This window comes from Lissotriton helveticus, chromosome 9, assembly GCF_964261635.1.
Source record: "Lissotriton helveticus chromosome 9, aLisHel1.1, whole genome shotgun sequence".
Classification (NCBI taxonomy): domain Eukaryota; kingdom Metazoa; phylum Chordata; class Amphibia; order Caudata; family Salamandridae; genus Lissotriton; species Lissotriton helveticus.
The window spans coordinates 361225319-361240499 of NC_136070.1; the positions used below are offsets into that span (position 1 = coordinate 361225319).

At 42.7% G+C, this 15181-nt stretch overlaps 1 protein-coding gene across 1 annotated transcript; it reads right to left on the reverse strand.

Moving 5' to 3' along the window:
- Positions 1-1889: 1889 nt before the first annotated feature.
- On the reverse strand, positions 1890-4003 carry LOC144782756 (zinc finger protein 862-like). Its single transcript, XM_078662063.1, has one exon. The coding sequence runs from the start codon at positions 4001-4003 to the stop codon at positions 1934-1936; it is 2070 nt and encodes a 689-aa protein (XP_078518189.1). The 3' UTR covers positions 1890-1933.
- Between the last annotated feature and the right edge of the window lie 11178 nt (positions 4004-15181).

Below are 15181 nucleotides of genomic sequence, written 5' to 3' on the forward strand. Positions count from 1 at the left end.
CTGCCACTAAAGTTTTTAGACCAATATAAGGTCAAATATGTACTTATGCTGGCCTACTTGGAAGACTTTTTTAATGAATGCAAAGTGAATGTGCCTGGGCAGAACCAGTGCAAAACCCAGACAAAACCTAGACAAAAACAACATACTATCCTCAAAGTCACTCTGTGCAAAGTATGATTTCAACAAAGAAATACCTTGAGGTGTAAAATTCATGGTTAACTTCACCAGCACTCTGTATAAGAGCAGAATTCCTGGTTATGGTGATCACTTCCAAGTATGGGTGGTAGTACTGGTATTTCAGACCCTATCTACAGAAAGTAGATGCTTGGCAATCTAATGTGTTGTTGCTGAGGTTCTCCCGCTTTGGCTTGCACCCATATTCATTCCCTCATCTTTTTTGTTTTCCTTCCTCCCTGTTTCCCTACGTTTAGGCCATTAACTCTTCCTGATTTTGGTTCATATGTGTCCTGCCCTTTGTTTTGCCTCTAATTCTGGTTTCTTCCCAGAGCTTACCTTCATTTTTTCTTAACTGGTACCTGGTCTGTCAAAGGCTATTCATCTCACCGTACACCAGAGAAATAGGTAAGCCCTACTTTCACTTCTCCCGGATGTATTTAAACTGTTTCCTGATTGTTCCTCATGATAAATGTTGTTATACTCTTCCCTTTAGTTGGTTTTTCTATTCCTCTTGCCACACAAGGAAACAGTTCTGATTTTTTCCCGCCCTTAGTCCTACTTCTCATTCCCTGTTGTCTCCCGATCTCTCTGTTGACATTATTGTATTCCCCATTATGCTGCTGAGAGGTCAAAGGATAACAGAGAGTGCTCAGAATGTGTGCCTGCTGAGAAACCTGACAGTTTGACAGGCTACATAAGCTCATTTGAGAAACCGTTACAAGCGAAGAAAACCATTCATAAGATTCAAGAAGAGAGAGAAATTTCTTGTCAAAAGAGACCATTATCACTATAGCACATTAACCAAATATCAGGTCTAATTTCCGCATCCAGCCCAGCGAGGGCTGTTGGGACAGTTCCCACAACTAGTAATAGTAGTACTGCAGAGTGTGGTTCATCTACTGAATTATTGACAGCTCTGTTCCACTTCACTCCTTACTACTAGCACTGCCTGAAAGGTTTGGAAATGTATGTAATTTCTGGATATTTACTTTAAGAATGTTGCACAAAAGTCCCCAAATTGTGCTATTACACCAATTCATGTAATTGCATTCCGTTCATGGTAGAAATTTACTGCAGACATACCAAAACAACAGAACACAAGTGGTTGTTGTTTATGGTGCTCTATTTAAAAAAACCACCCATTCTATCCAGGCTTAACAGAAGACCTTAACGGCTTCTTATCACTGGGGTCATATAATTTTCTTACCTCCAGCAATGATTGATCTAACGCTATAAATCAATGCACAATTAAAGAATCGCAGTGGAAAAAGAAGAGGGTTTGTGAAAAGATTCTGGGAAACACCTGTGATGGAAACAGCCAGAAAGCCTACTGAAAAAATTAAGTAGTAGGCAATGTTCCCTCTAATTTTTTTCCTCTGTGTGCGGCAGTGGAGGGTCTCTGTGCGCTGCAACCATGGCTGTGTGCGCCAGGAACCAAACCACGCGTGTCTGCGGCGCCAAATGGCACTCCAAAATTTTTCTTTAAAAAGCGAAAAGATAGTGCGTTTTCACACATACAGCGCCACAATAAGGGTCTGAAGGGCAGTTTGCAATATTGGATAAGCACGCCATGACATGAACTGGTTACACTGGCAAGTACACTTCAAGTTTACAAAAGCACAAGACTTCAATGGTGGTACCATCATTATATTTTAATAAATATTCTTAACTGGAGCCCAGTTCATTGGGTGGGGAAATGCTGCGAGCCTATACAATATCACATATACACAAGAAGGTAGAGGGCTGTTCAGACACGTCAAGTGGCGTCACTAGATGGGTGACAGGGTTGCTTCTCACGGCGATCCTTGCCATTTTTCCAGTGCTGATAAACTCGGTCTAGGTCAACTTTCCCGTTCAGGAGGTAGGCCTTTGTCCTCATCAGCATGTCCAAATGCTTCTGCTCTAGTCTATTCCTCAATTTGCTCTTGATAGTATTCATGAGGCTGAATCCTCGTTCACAGTCTGCACTAGATGCTTGAAATGTTGCGCAGACATCAACAAGCTGAGACACGACACTATACTGAGCAGCATTGCGTACAGTGAAAGTCACCATGTCTTGAAAGGTGGTAAATAACCCACCCTTAACATGTTCTGCCACCACATATTTATAGTCTCTGTACTGTCGAACAACATCTTCTGGTGTTTTACAATCACCCAGGGCCAAGACATTTTTATACTTTTCAACAAGTCTTTCAATATTCTCAGTCCCAAAATCAAAATGAGATTGTGTGGCTATTGCCTGGATCTCAAAACTTGCCCATTCTTTTAGCTCACCTTCAGGGAACCTTTTTTGCATGTGCTCACAAAGAAGGGAAACAAAAGACAAAATAGGCCCACTGTCAAACTCTTGCCTATCCTTGTACAAAACCATCAGCTCTCTTACATTGCTGCTCCAAAAGACAGTGTCCCCCAAATATTGTTGCTTAATTTGGCCAATCTTTGCTCTTGCATACTGTACGGCTTCAACAGTAGTTAAAGAACTTTTTTGGAATAGTTTGCACAAAGATGCAAATTCACCCAGAATGTCATTAAGTACTGCAAGGGAAATATGGTAGTTGGAGTCCGATAGCTTTTTATAACAATATTTAGCAATTGGATCATTCTCCTCAACTTTCTCATGCTCAAAGTACTTAAGAACAGTTTCGTAATTACGAATTAGTGCACCAACAGCAAAATGCCTTGAAAGCCACCGGACTTCATTCAGTGGTCGAAAAGAGACAACTTCACATTCAGTGACCGATGCAATTTCATCCAGCTTGGACTTCCTTGCAGGAGATCTGGAGAACACAGTGTAGACAGTCCTCAATAATGTCTCCATCTCTTTAATCATTGGAACCCTCTTCCAGGCATCATCAACTCCCAAATCTTCTCGATGGGCGACACAATGCTGCTCAACTAGATGAGGAATGGATTGTTTAAGGCGAGTAGCAACACCATTATTCTTCCCCAGCATCACAGATGCACCATCAGATGTGAACATGACCATTTTCAAGAGGTCCAGTTCATTGGCAGTGTAGAATTCTTTCACGGCAGTAGTGATAGCCTCAGCATTACAGCTAGTCAGCTTCACTATGCCCCCAAACTGCGTTTTATGCTCAGTTGATGTTACAGGTCGGAACTTGAAATAGAGGATGAGCATTTTTGAAACAGAAATATCTGTGCTCTCATCAATTATCAAGGTGTGATACAAAGCTTGCCGAAGTTCTGTCATAGCTTCACAGTGTATCACGCTATTGATGGCCTCAAGGAACTCAAAGGCATAGTTCTTGCTCCTCCAGCTGTCTGGTATCTTCACATACAAAGCTAAGTGGTCATGGATGTCTTGTACAGATAACATTGAAGTGTTCATCTTGACTGCCAGCAACACGTTGTTGATGAGAATCTTTATCTCCTCAGGCATAGATCTTTGGCGTTCAACTACTTCCATTCTATTTGCTTTGTCTGTGGCAGTTTCTGTCAGCATTGCCCGTACTCCAAAACCAAACCTCGCAGCAGCACTTCTGTTTCTCAATATCACCATGGCAGACTCGTGTACTTTGCTAAGTAGATGGCGTTTCATGTAGTCCAGTTTCCAGCCATCACTCCATTTCTTCCCTGTGGAAAAGTCCCCAACAATCTTCGCTTCGGCACATGCTTTGCAAATCAAGCCCACATCCGGACTGTATTGAAATAGTTCCCCGAGTTGCATGCGGACCTTGCTTCGTGACTTCTGTGTCTCAGCCTCCACAATTTCCTTCATCCACTCTTCCTTGAATACAAGGCAACATTTCTTCCTTTTTGGTGAAGCACTGCACTCTCCCGAAGTTACAGCTTTGCGCTTGAACATTTCCGTACCCGCCGGTTTGAGCCTGCTGTCCCACAAAGCCTGCAAAATAAGGAAACATGGCTTACGTTGACGCCTAGCTCATGAATGCAAACTGTTATACTACAATGTTCAAGATGCACAAAAGTTTAACTCAACCCAACAATTACCTCTTCTGCCTGCACTCACGTGCGCCTCTTTAAATGTATGGGGTTCTGGCTGTGAAACCTGCAACAGAAGAAAACATCGGTAAGTATATATGGTACTACAATGTTCAAGACGCACCACAGTTTAACTCAACCCAACAATTACCTCTTCTGCCTGCACTCACGTGCGCCTCTTTAAATGTATGGGGTTCTGGCTGTGAAACCTGCAACAGAAGAAAACATCGGTAAGTATATATGGTACTACAATGTTCAAGACGCACCACAGTTTAACTCAACCCAACAATTACCTCTTCTGCCTGCACTCACGTGTGCCTCTTTAAATGTATGGGGTTCTGGCTGTGAAACCTGCAACAGAAGAAAACATCGGTAAGTATATATGGTACTACAATGTTCAAGACGCACCACAGTTTAACTCAACCCAACATTTACCTCTTCTGCCTGCACTCACGTGCGCCTCTTTAAATGTATGGGGTTCTGGCTGTGAAACCTGCAACAGAAGAAAACATCGGTAAGTATATATGGTACTACAATGTTCAAGACGCACCACAGTTTAACTCAACCCAACAATTACCTCTTCTGCCTGCACTCACGTGCGCCTCTTTAAATGTATGGGGTTCTGGCTGTGAAACCTGCAACAGAAGAAAACATCGGTAAGTATATATGGTACTACAATGTTCAAGACGCACCACAGTTTAACTCAACCCAACAATTACCTCTTCTGCCTGCACTCACGTGTGCCTCTTTAAATGTATGGGGTTCTGGCTGTGAAACCTTCAACAGAAGAAAACATCGGTAAGTATATATGGTACTACAATGTTCAAGACGCACCACAGTTTAACTCAACCCAACAATTACCTCTTCTGCCTGCACTCACGTCTGCCTGTGCAATTGTCTTTGTAGTACGGTCTCACGAACCTGCAAAAGAAAAAAGGGTGCAGATTGTGAATCTATTTACCCAGCAACCCCCAACCCAACGAGGAACGTAAACAGAATTACCTTGTCTTTGTGGTACTCGCACCTGACCACTGTAATCCAAATACCGTACAGACTGGAAACCTACAAGTGAAGACAAGTAAGTCAGCAAACGCCCGAAAAATTACAAACTGTGCATGGGACCGGTCAAGAGGCCCAAGACAAAAAATGACCAAATAATTACCTGGGATTTCAGCCTAGGACAAACAGGGGTGTGCCCATGTGTTCCATTATTAGCATCCATTATCTTAAACTGGTCTATAAATGTGAATCCCAGGGGGAAAGCGGCATTACAGAGGGTGTAGCACAAAATACAAACTGCAAATGGTTGAGGTGGGTGAACAAGGTAACCCACAGGATGGCTGAGAAGCACACAATCCATCAAAAGATCCCACCTGAAGAAGGATAATTTTATTACCCCATAGCCAACAGGCAGGTTCAGAGTGTCTGGTTGACATGATCAAATCACCATCTGTCTCCCCAGCAGCACTCCTCCCACACCTTTGAAGTGAAGCTTAGCTTCACTTCAAAGGCCCCTGCTGCTTCACACTCCCCCATTGCCGCTCACCCCGCTCGGCCCCCCGCTGCGGCCGTGTCACATTTCTCCCCCCCCTCCCCAGCGCAATGCCCTCCGTCTTGTTACTCTCCCCTCAGCACTCTCCCCTATAACAACTATCTTCTCTCATCCCACCTCACCAGTATGCGCTCTCACCACTCTCCCCTCTAACCATCACTCTCCCCTCCCTTCTCTTTTTCCCCTCACTCCCCCATCGCTTTCCCCTCCCCCTCTATCCCCACTCTACCCTCCCTCTCCCCTCTCACAACTCTACTCTCTCCTGTCTCCTCTCTCTCCTCTCTCTCCCCTCCACCATCTCCCACCACACTCTTCCTTCTCTCTCCTCTACCCTCTCTCCTCTCTCACCACACTCTCCTCCCTTTCTCCCCTCTTTCCTCACTCTCCCTTCTTTCCCCTCCCCTCTCCCATCTCTCCTCAAGGTACACACGATTGTCAATGAGCACTAGCACAGCATCATTTATACCATTTCGGCATTAGTCAACACCACTAGTTTTTCCCTGTTGCTCTCATCTTCATCTGCCCCATGGTTACTCCTTTTCCCAGGTCTATCTCCATTGCTCTGCCTTTCACCTCTCATGCCTCTCTCCCAAACTCATCTTCTCCCTTTCTATGCTCAACTCTCTCCCTTTCTATAATGTCAGACTCCCTCTCCTCAGTCTCCTGCTTCTCTCTCTTGCTTCGCTCTTGGGCTCCCTGTCCGTACTTCTCGCCCCTGATACACTCTGTCTCCCTCTCCATGCTTCTGTCCCCTGCTGCACTCTCAGGCTCCCTGTCCGTGCATCTCACCCTTGCTTCACTCTTGTGCTCCCTCTCCGTGCTTCCCTTCCTTGCTGCACTCTCTGTGCTTCTCTCCCCTGCTGCACGCTCGTGCTCTCTAGAGATGTGGCCTAACGACCAGAGCTGCCATCTAAGTCACGTACATACAAAACATGTTGCACTCCAAATGCTATAGGTGTCACATTCGCGAAAGTTATAACTATTGGCATTGTAAATGACAAAGCTATCCATTTAGCTATTTTAAAAACCAACACATAAATAAAATATTTGTCATTTACAAGACCAATAGCTCCAACTTTCCTAATGCGAGACCTATTGCATTTCCAATGCTTGTTGTGCCTTTCTGTCCTGTGTCCAACTCGTTTTTGGTGCCCTTCTGCCCCATTCGTTTTTTGTGCCTTTATGCCCTGTATCACCAATGATGAATCACTTGTTAAAGTACCTTTAAAAATGGTATGTAGAATTTGAAGGTATGTGTGTTTGTGTTAAGTGTGCAAAGCCCACCTGTAGGTGGAGTGTTCAGGATGCAGGTGTCTAACGACTAAACCACACTGGCACTCGGTTTCCTCCCAGCCCTCCTCCCACATACAGCTCGATCAGAGAATCATATGGATTTCTGTCAGTGGTTTCAGAATGGCTCCCGTGCGCGTGAAGGCTTTTACTTTATAAATAATGCCGCAAGCGATGGGCACGCTTGGCTCTGCAATCTCCTTGAATGCTATTAAAAGCCTATTTTTTTCTAACTTGCTTTTCATGTCCTGCTTCTACACAAACCAACCACAATACAGATTACAGTCCTTCTCTGCAATGTGACTTAAAAACAATCCAGCCTACACAGCCCCACGTACAACAATTAAAGGCAAAACAAATTTCTGTCTCCCTGACGTGGTACATTTCCATCCACCCTTTGCGCGACCAGGAAAGATACTCCATTGTAACAATGCATCTATGAGATCTGAAAGTGTGATGGTTTCTGCAGATTTCACTGTATACTAAACAAAAGTTACAACTTTTTAGTCAGTTGCACTACATTGGCACTGGCCAAATAAGAGCAGTTAAATGCCATGTTGTTTCACCGAGGATTTCCTAAATCTTTTTGGCCTGATCTGACCGAGTTTCCTGCTTTACACTTTTGTCTAATTGCATGCATTATGACTGTCTTTTTGTCAAGTACCCTTGTTTAGTTTCCAACCTTGTATGTAATCTCTGTTTTTGTTGAACTGCATTGAACCACTATCAATACAACCGTATGGCTTCTTTAATCGCTGTACGATTTAGTAACAATTTGAATCGACAGGTGTGAACTGTTTAGAAGGTCAAAGTTTAATTTATGTTCAGTGCCTAGAAGCAGAGTAGAGACCATAATCCTGCCCACAGTAGGCTTGCATCAAATTGCCAACAGAGCTGAGAGTCTTTCTGCAGACTGCACTCTAACTATGCTGTTTGAGCAAGTAGTTAGGAGCTAGAACCCAGGAATACATATTTACCCGTTCCGTTTCTGCCTTTGATGGCACTGCCAACAAGTCCCTCTAAGGTCTACTCCTCCCTGCTACATTCAAAACAATGTCTCTTTATCCATAATTTTGTCCAGAACTGGCCCTTTTATCTCTTGGAGCGTTGAAGTTGCCTACCTGACATTTAACTCCCAGGAGAATACTGTTAACGCGCAGAATAATCTTCATGCAACTAACCTTTTTCATATCCAAACATTTCAGCTGGTCACGATTCACTTACACTAATCCAATTCGTGATCACCAGTCCGAAATGAAATGTGAAGTGACCTTACTCTGTCTGTAACATTATGATATTTTCATTTGGTAAGATCGAGTGTGTGTGCAGCTAACTGCTGAGAATTGTTTAAAAGCTTAGACATTGCTTGTCTCTTTCAAAATGTTGGGCTGATCGTGTTCAGATTTTGTCTGAGCATTTGTAAAATTGTATATGTACAATACTGTTAAGGAATATGTTACTCGGAAAATGGGACTATTTCCATTATCTTTACGAACAAAGATCATTTTTAATTTCATAGTGCTTTGCGTTTCACCAAACGTTCCATTAAATCAGAGATCGAAAACAGCAGTGTTATAATGAATAAAGCTCGTAGAAAATTGAAGTCTATCGTTCAGAAGTTTTTACTTTGGCTGTTGAAGGAGGATAGGCTGCTGCATGGTCTGAGACTGACCTGATCAGTGTTGCTTTAAAAGGCAGATGCACTATACGTTTCTTGAAAAATCTGCAACGTCCTGCAACCACAAATCCGTCCAGGAGCAGAGAGGCTCCTCACCCGATATGAGCACTACGTTGAAAGCACTCCTCCAAACGACTGATCAAAGAATATTATCACATCCAACACACCTCTTGAAATATTTCAATAACGAGCGGGAGAGAAAGAGGAGACGATTCTTCCCGCCCACGTCTCCCGCTCAGGCTCTCTAGTAAGGCGCTGAAGGGCGAGAGCATCAAGGCTATCTATCGGCCGTCTGGAGAATAGTCAAACCCTGGCACTATCCATTAATTGCCAAGCGACTTCTCCCGCTCCCACACTACCATAACCCCCACAATAACCACCGGTTCCTCGTTCCTCCCGCTTCCCGCTCCTTACCTGCAACTTCTCACGCCCGCACCGCCGCCAAACGCCGCCGCCACCACTGGAAATGTGCTGCATGTCATGTTCGCGCCGCTCGCTTTTTAAAAGCGGCAGGCGGCGCGAATCTCTTGCGACGGCCTGTGTGCGCGCCCCACGATAGGTGGTGCGCGCTGACGTCACGGAAGGTGCGCGCGCGCGCGCGGCCTAGAGGGAACAGTGGTAGTAGGTAGATATTTAAAATCCCTTATTGCTCAAGTGAAGCTAAGGAGATACAAGGCAGGAGTAGGTCTATATTCTGTATTGAGTTGTTACTTAAGTGACCCTCCCTAATAAAGCTCATTTCCATGTAGAAGTCTTAATTACAACACATCACAGACCCCAGGTGAATTATGATTTCCACAGAAGAATGGAGATTTCATATATCACGATGAGTGTACCCAAAATGATTAAGATAATTGAAGAAACTATGTTATTATCAAGAGATGCTTCGCTCTTCCTAGTGCTTCCACCATGCAATGTGGAACAGATCAAACATGATTTAGTTAATTCCACTTCCTTCCCCATTGTACTGAGAACAACGTGGCTGAAAGTACATAAACCACAAATTGCCTTCAATTACTCTTGATTCTCTGCATGCTCAACAACGTTGTTTGATTGACTCTGGTCCAATGAAGAGTCAGTCCTCAAGATGTTTCACATTATATTCACCTTCGCCAGAATCCAAGAGAAATTATGAGAATACAGTACCAGAAACTTGAGTTTGTAGACATTTACAGTGAAAAGGGGCAGGGTACCCTTTAGCAGCAAAGAGATTATGATTGTATCACAAAATTTATTCCGGACTAACCGATACCACATGGGAGTTTTTATCCTTTTACAGTAAAAGAAGACGAGGTGTTAAATCAATATATGCAAGAAAAAACAGAAAAAAGGTTTTATTAGACACTGTACATCACATACAGGGGCCCCTATATTTTTTACACCAAAAGCAAATGGTGAGTTCCCACTGTGTATTGACTACAGAGAATTAAAAACAATTACCATTATAAACGTATACCTTCTCCTCCTTCATTTCTGAATTGCTGGATCAAGTCAAGACCACAAACACCTCAAAGAAATTTACTAAGGTTGACTTAAGGGGAGCTTACAATCTAGTGAGCAATTGAAGACATTCGTAGACACCACACAACAAGCACAGTCCAAGCAGTAGATTCATCAAGAGCAACAGGTTATTCATGGAAAATTGTTGTGTTCGGAGGTAGCCCTTTAACCCCTTGGGCGCACCCGCGATTCTGCGCCTGTGCGGCCGTTTTAATGAGTGGGCGGGTTCATGATGGCCCCCAGCCATCATCAGCACATGCCCACCGTGATGCATGATGGACGGGGCCGTCATCAGCATGGAAGGGGTTAAATACTGATTCAGCAATCCAACAAGGAATGATGGGGTGGTGCAAAGGCTCTCCTGTGACAAGACATCTACTTCAAAAAGAGAACGGAAGATCATTTTACTTGACATTTTTGGTGTGCCAAACTAATATACAGTGCAATTTACAATTTGCACTCAGGCAAAGGAATCTCATTGTTCTTCTTCTGGGGTCTTCTATGAATCATACCTATTCTGACACAACCTTGGAATATGGTACAATGGACTTCATTGTAGATCTACCATCCTCAAATGGCTATACTTGCTTATTTGGTAATAATGGACTATTTCACCAAAATGGACCACTGCAATCATTTGTAAAAAGTATGTATAGCAGAGGAAGTAGCTGGAGTTTTTTGATGAGCATTTTTCATTTACATGGATTGCCAGAAACCAATCATCATTACTGACTGAGGCACATAATTTATTGTGATTTTTTTGGTAAAGACTGATGAGAACAATAGACACCAAACACTTCATGTCACCAGTTATCATCCCCAGCTGGACAGACAGATGGAAGAACTGAACCAATTCATCAAAAAGTACTTGAGGTGCTTCTTTACGAACCACCTGGATGCGTGGAGTAGGTAGATAGCTCTAGCAGAATTTGCCTACAATACCTCTCTGCATGCCTTTTTGGCAAGATACTGTGGCAAGGGTGAATTCCAACCGCCACAGTCACATATTTGACTCAACACTTATAAGCCATTCAGAAAGCAACTTACTTCATAAAAAGCTAAACCTCATTACAGGAAACATGCAGACTGTCACCCGAAAGCAGCAGTGAACTTTCAGACAGATTCTTCCTTGGAGCTGAAGAAACTTGTGGTAACTGCCTTCACTCTATCCAAAATAGATTACTAAAATGGTTTGTACATTAATATACAGAAATGACTCCTCAGCATATTACACACCTTACAGAACTCAGCAGCTCGTCTTTTACTAGGGATACCTCGACACAGCACAGTGGACAAGGTTCCAGTGGAACTTCCACTTTATGCCAGTCAATAAGTGGATAGACTTCAAATCACTGTGCATCGCCTATAAGGCCCTTCATAGAGATGGCCCGCTTATTTTAAGGATAAATTAACCATATATTCTACTGCTTGAACACTTCAATCATCCTCAGCAGGTAACCACATAGTGCCTCAGATCAGAAGATCGTGCTAGGGGGGTAGAAGCTTCATATATGGTACAACTAAACAATGGAATGACTTACCCCTTAACTTAAAGACCAGCTCTTCCCTGTCTATCTATAGGAGGAATCTTAGACCAGGCCTCCTAATCTATAGCTTCTGCTTTCATGGCTTTTAACATTGTCTGCTGTGCTACTATTGCCAAGACGCCCTAGAGCATTCGAGTGTTTTAAAAAATTTATTTTCATTTCATTTCAGATAGTAGAAAAAGTATAGTTCTCATCTAAACATCTAGCCATTCCAGGGTCGCATCTGAAATTCAATCCTAATTTTGTGGGTTCATTCAAGTTTGAAGAACAGATTGGGACTTCAGCATTTCAATTGGAACAGCCTTATTACTGACACATATTGCTGGTATTTCATGCCTCACAGGTTAAAAAAGCCATCAATTTGACTCCATGTTCTCCTCCTCCTTTCTAGTAGATGCGTCCCCACAATATGAAGATGAGGCAGTCACTGATTTCAGGGTCAATGGAAGCAGCTACAGTACCCAGTAGCATTGAAAAGCCACAGTGCATCTGATAGGTCCAGGGAATTTGCATATGACATCCATGAACCTTGACTAAAAAGACAGTTCCACAAATGGTTTCCGATATAACCTTGTCCTGCCACATATTCCCAGGGAGAGTTATTTTTTGGCAAGGGTATTGTCAAGATTAGGAAGACCTGTAGACAGTGAGGGCACCATGGGTTGGGAATAGGAAGGTAAGTTTGGAATATGAGGAGGCAAAGAACATCTTTCCTATTCGTATAGTATAAAGACATAGTAATGACTACTGGTCTGGGAAACCAATCACAGAATTTAGATAAGGGTTCCAGTATAGAAATGATCCCAGATGCATTAAATCTGCTGGGGAAGGAAACTGGTTTATCAATTTCAGGCAAAGTATAGATACACAAGGTGCATGGGTCTTTTACCACCAAAAAATATGCATGGTGTTTTGTCATCTACTCAGATGTTTCTGACTCCTCAATCATAATGCTAACAATATCATGGAAAACATACACTGCATCCTCACTGATCAAATCTAATTCTGTAATATCTGCCTGCTCAAATTTTATGACTTCTGTAGGTAGAGTGTGTAAATGTGGTTTGAATGTGAATCTATTCTTACGTCCCTTGTTTAGAAGTGTAGTCTCTGGGTCAGCAGTGGGCTGAAAGAAAGCTTGGAGTCTCATCTTGCAGAAGAACTTTAATTTTGGGGGTGCAAAACCCAAACCTTTGTTGGGAACCTGTAGTTCCATCTTCATCAAAGGAGAGCTTCACTATTAAGCTGTGCTCCTGCTTGGTCCTGCCTGATTCACTTCACTTCATAAAGCTTTATTTTGACACTATTGTCATAAAAGAAAAAGCAACACAGTATACATAATTTGACTAATGGATTGATTTACAAATCAATATGAACAGTGATAAAACAAACAAAATTAATCATTACATCTTAGAGGATTTAAAAGTTGGCATTTTCATCAATGGTATCGCCACAGAATTCATATACCATCCACTATATAATCCAAGCATGATGTATAATGTTGTAAGATACCACAACTCGGGGGGCACAAACATCAAAACGCAGGGTTATCCAATTATTTTCAAATAATGCATTATTCGATCACTAGTATCATCAAAGCAATACGCAACAAACATACAACATTTTTAAAAATCTATGGTAGTTCACATCAAGTTAAAACATGATTAAACTGAGTTTTCAAGTTGCTAAATTTATAAAAGGTTATATAATAAGGGAGGATACTAATAAGAAAAAAGAGACCCTGAGTAATGATTTTCCCTTTTTTTTAAATAATAAAAACAAGAATGAATAAAACGTTAGAAAGAGAGACATTAAAATACCACTAGACAATAATATGTTAGGCGTAAGTATGTACAAACTATAGAGGAACTCTCACAAACAAGGGGAATGTTTCTCAAAATTGAACACTCTGTTTTTTAAAAACGCGTACATTCCACCCAAAGGTTCACAGTTAGTGGGTTGCTCAACATATTATGATAGATCTGGAATGGGGAGGAGCTGCCATTATCACTGTTCACTCAGCATGTGGAAGCCCTTCAAAGCTTTGTGTCTGATAGTCCAGGCACGACTCAAGAACTTAGCCACCCCACAGGTAAAAAACTTACTTGAGTCAGTTTTAAGGATACGCAGGGTGACCTTGTGGTCACGTGTGGATTTACAGATTGGTTTTATCCAGTTAGACCTAGCGGTAGAAATAGCCGGGTAATCCAATTAAAAGGTAATCGATAAAATATATCAAGTCAATACAATCAACATTTCATATAACTCCATAAATAATACAGATATAAAGTTATTAAACAGATTTAAAATATAAGCAATAAAAATGCACACAGTGAGGTTCAATAACACCATACAAAGATCAAAATGATGCTTCAGCAGAGGGAGAACCTGGTAGCAAGGGTGCTAAATTATTCTCGGTTGGTGCGATTTTTGATCTGATGCACCAAACCCACTTTAGATGTTTGGTTAGGGGGATAGCATAACGAAGCGAGGGACCAGTCCTTAGAATTCTTAAGGCAATGCTGCTTTGCCTGTTTCCCACATTCTTACACATAGGCACTAGCCAAATCTTTTGTGGGTTAGCGAAGGCGGGGCATACAAAGAAAACATGTTTGTACGTTTCTGCGTGTTCAGCACAGTATGGGCACTTATTATCTCCCGCTTCTGAACAATTTGCTGTGTAGGCTTTTATAGGCAAGGTACCAACTCTAAAGAGTTTACGGTCAAGGAGCTTGGAGATAGTATTACAATATGGTTCAAGATGGGGGCAGGGTTTAACTAGCAGAAAACTCCCTGTCAACGTTGAACTGTCACTTACCTACTAAAGTTTTGACCTATCATGTCCCAGTATTTATTCTTCAATACACCTTTAGGTATAGACAGTAAGTTTCTCCCACATATTTCTCAGACCCATTAGAGACAATGTCCCCTTGATATCTCTAAGCCAACTTATTTTATGGTGGCAATCAGCTTCTAGAACATCCCTTAGTCCGCTTGCGTAGGTGGATAGCTTGGGTGTAACCAGCCGCCGTTGGTAGTGGGAGTACCTGCCGGGCGGTGATGTGGGGAGGGGGAGGGGCAGGGTGACAGGCAGGGCAGGGCAGGGTGGGGGGTAGTAATCTATGGATTACGGAGCTTTATAGGTAAGTAAACATATAAATAAGTAAAACCAATTTTGTTGCGCGCACTGCATCGCATTTGGGGATGCAGTGCATGCAACGAAAATCGTTTACATTTTTTAGATGTTTACTTACCTGTAAAGCTCCGTAATCCATAGATTACTAGCCCCACCCTGCCCCTCCCCCTCCCCACATCACCGCCCAGCAGGTACTCCCACTACCGACCGCGGCTGGGTGTAACCCAAATTCTACACCAGTACAGTAAGGGGCGAAGCCTCACAATGTCCGCCACAGAGTGTCTTCCCATGTCATGAAGTAATGGGAGGGAGGGTGTGCTTTTGGGGAGGCTGGAGAT

Bases quoted from the DNA above. Each gene is read 5' to 3' on its own strand.
- LOC144782756 (XM_078662063.1), bottom strand. From the start codon at position 4,003: ATGTTCAAGCGCAAAGCTGTAACTTCGGGAGAGTGCAGTGCTTCACCA.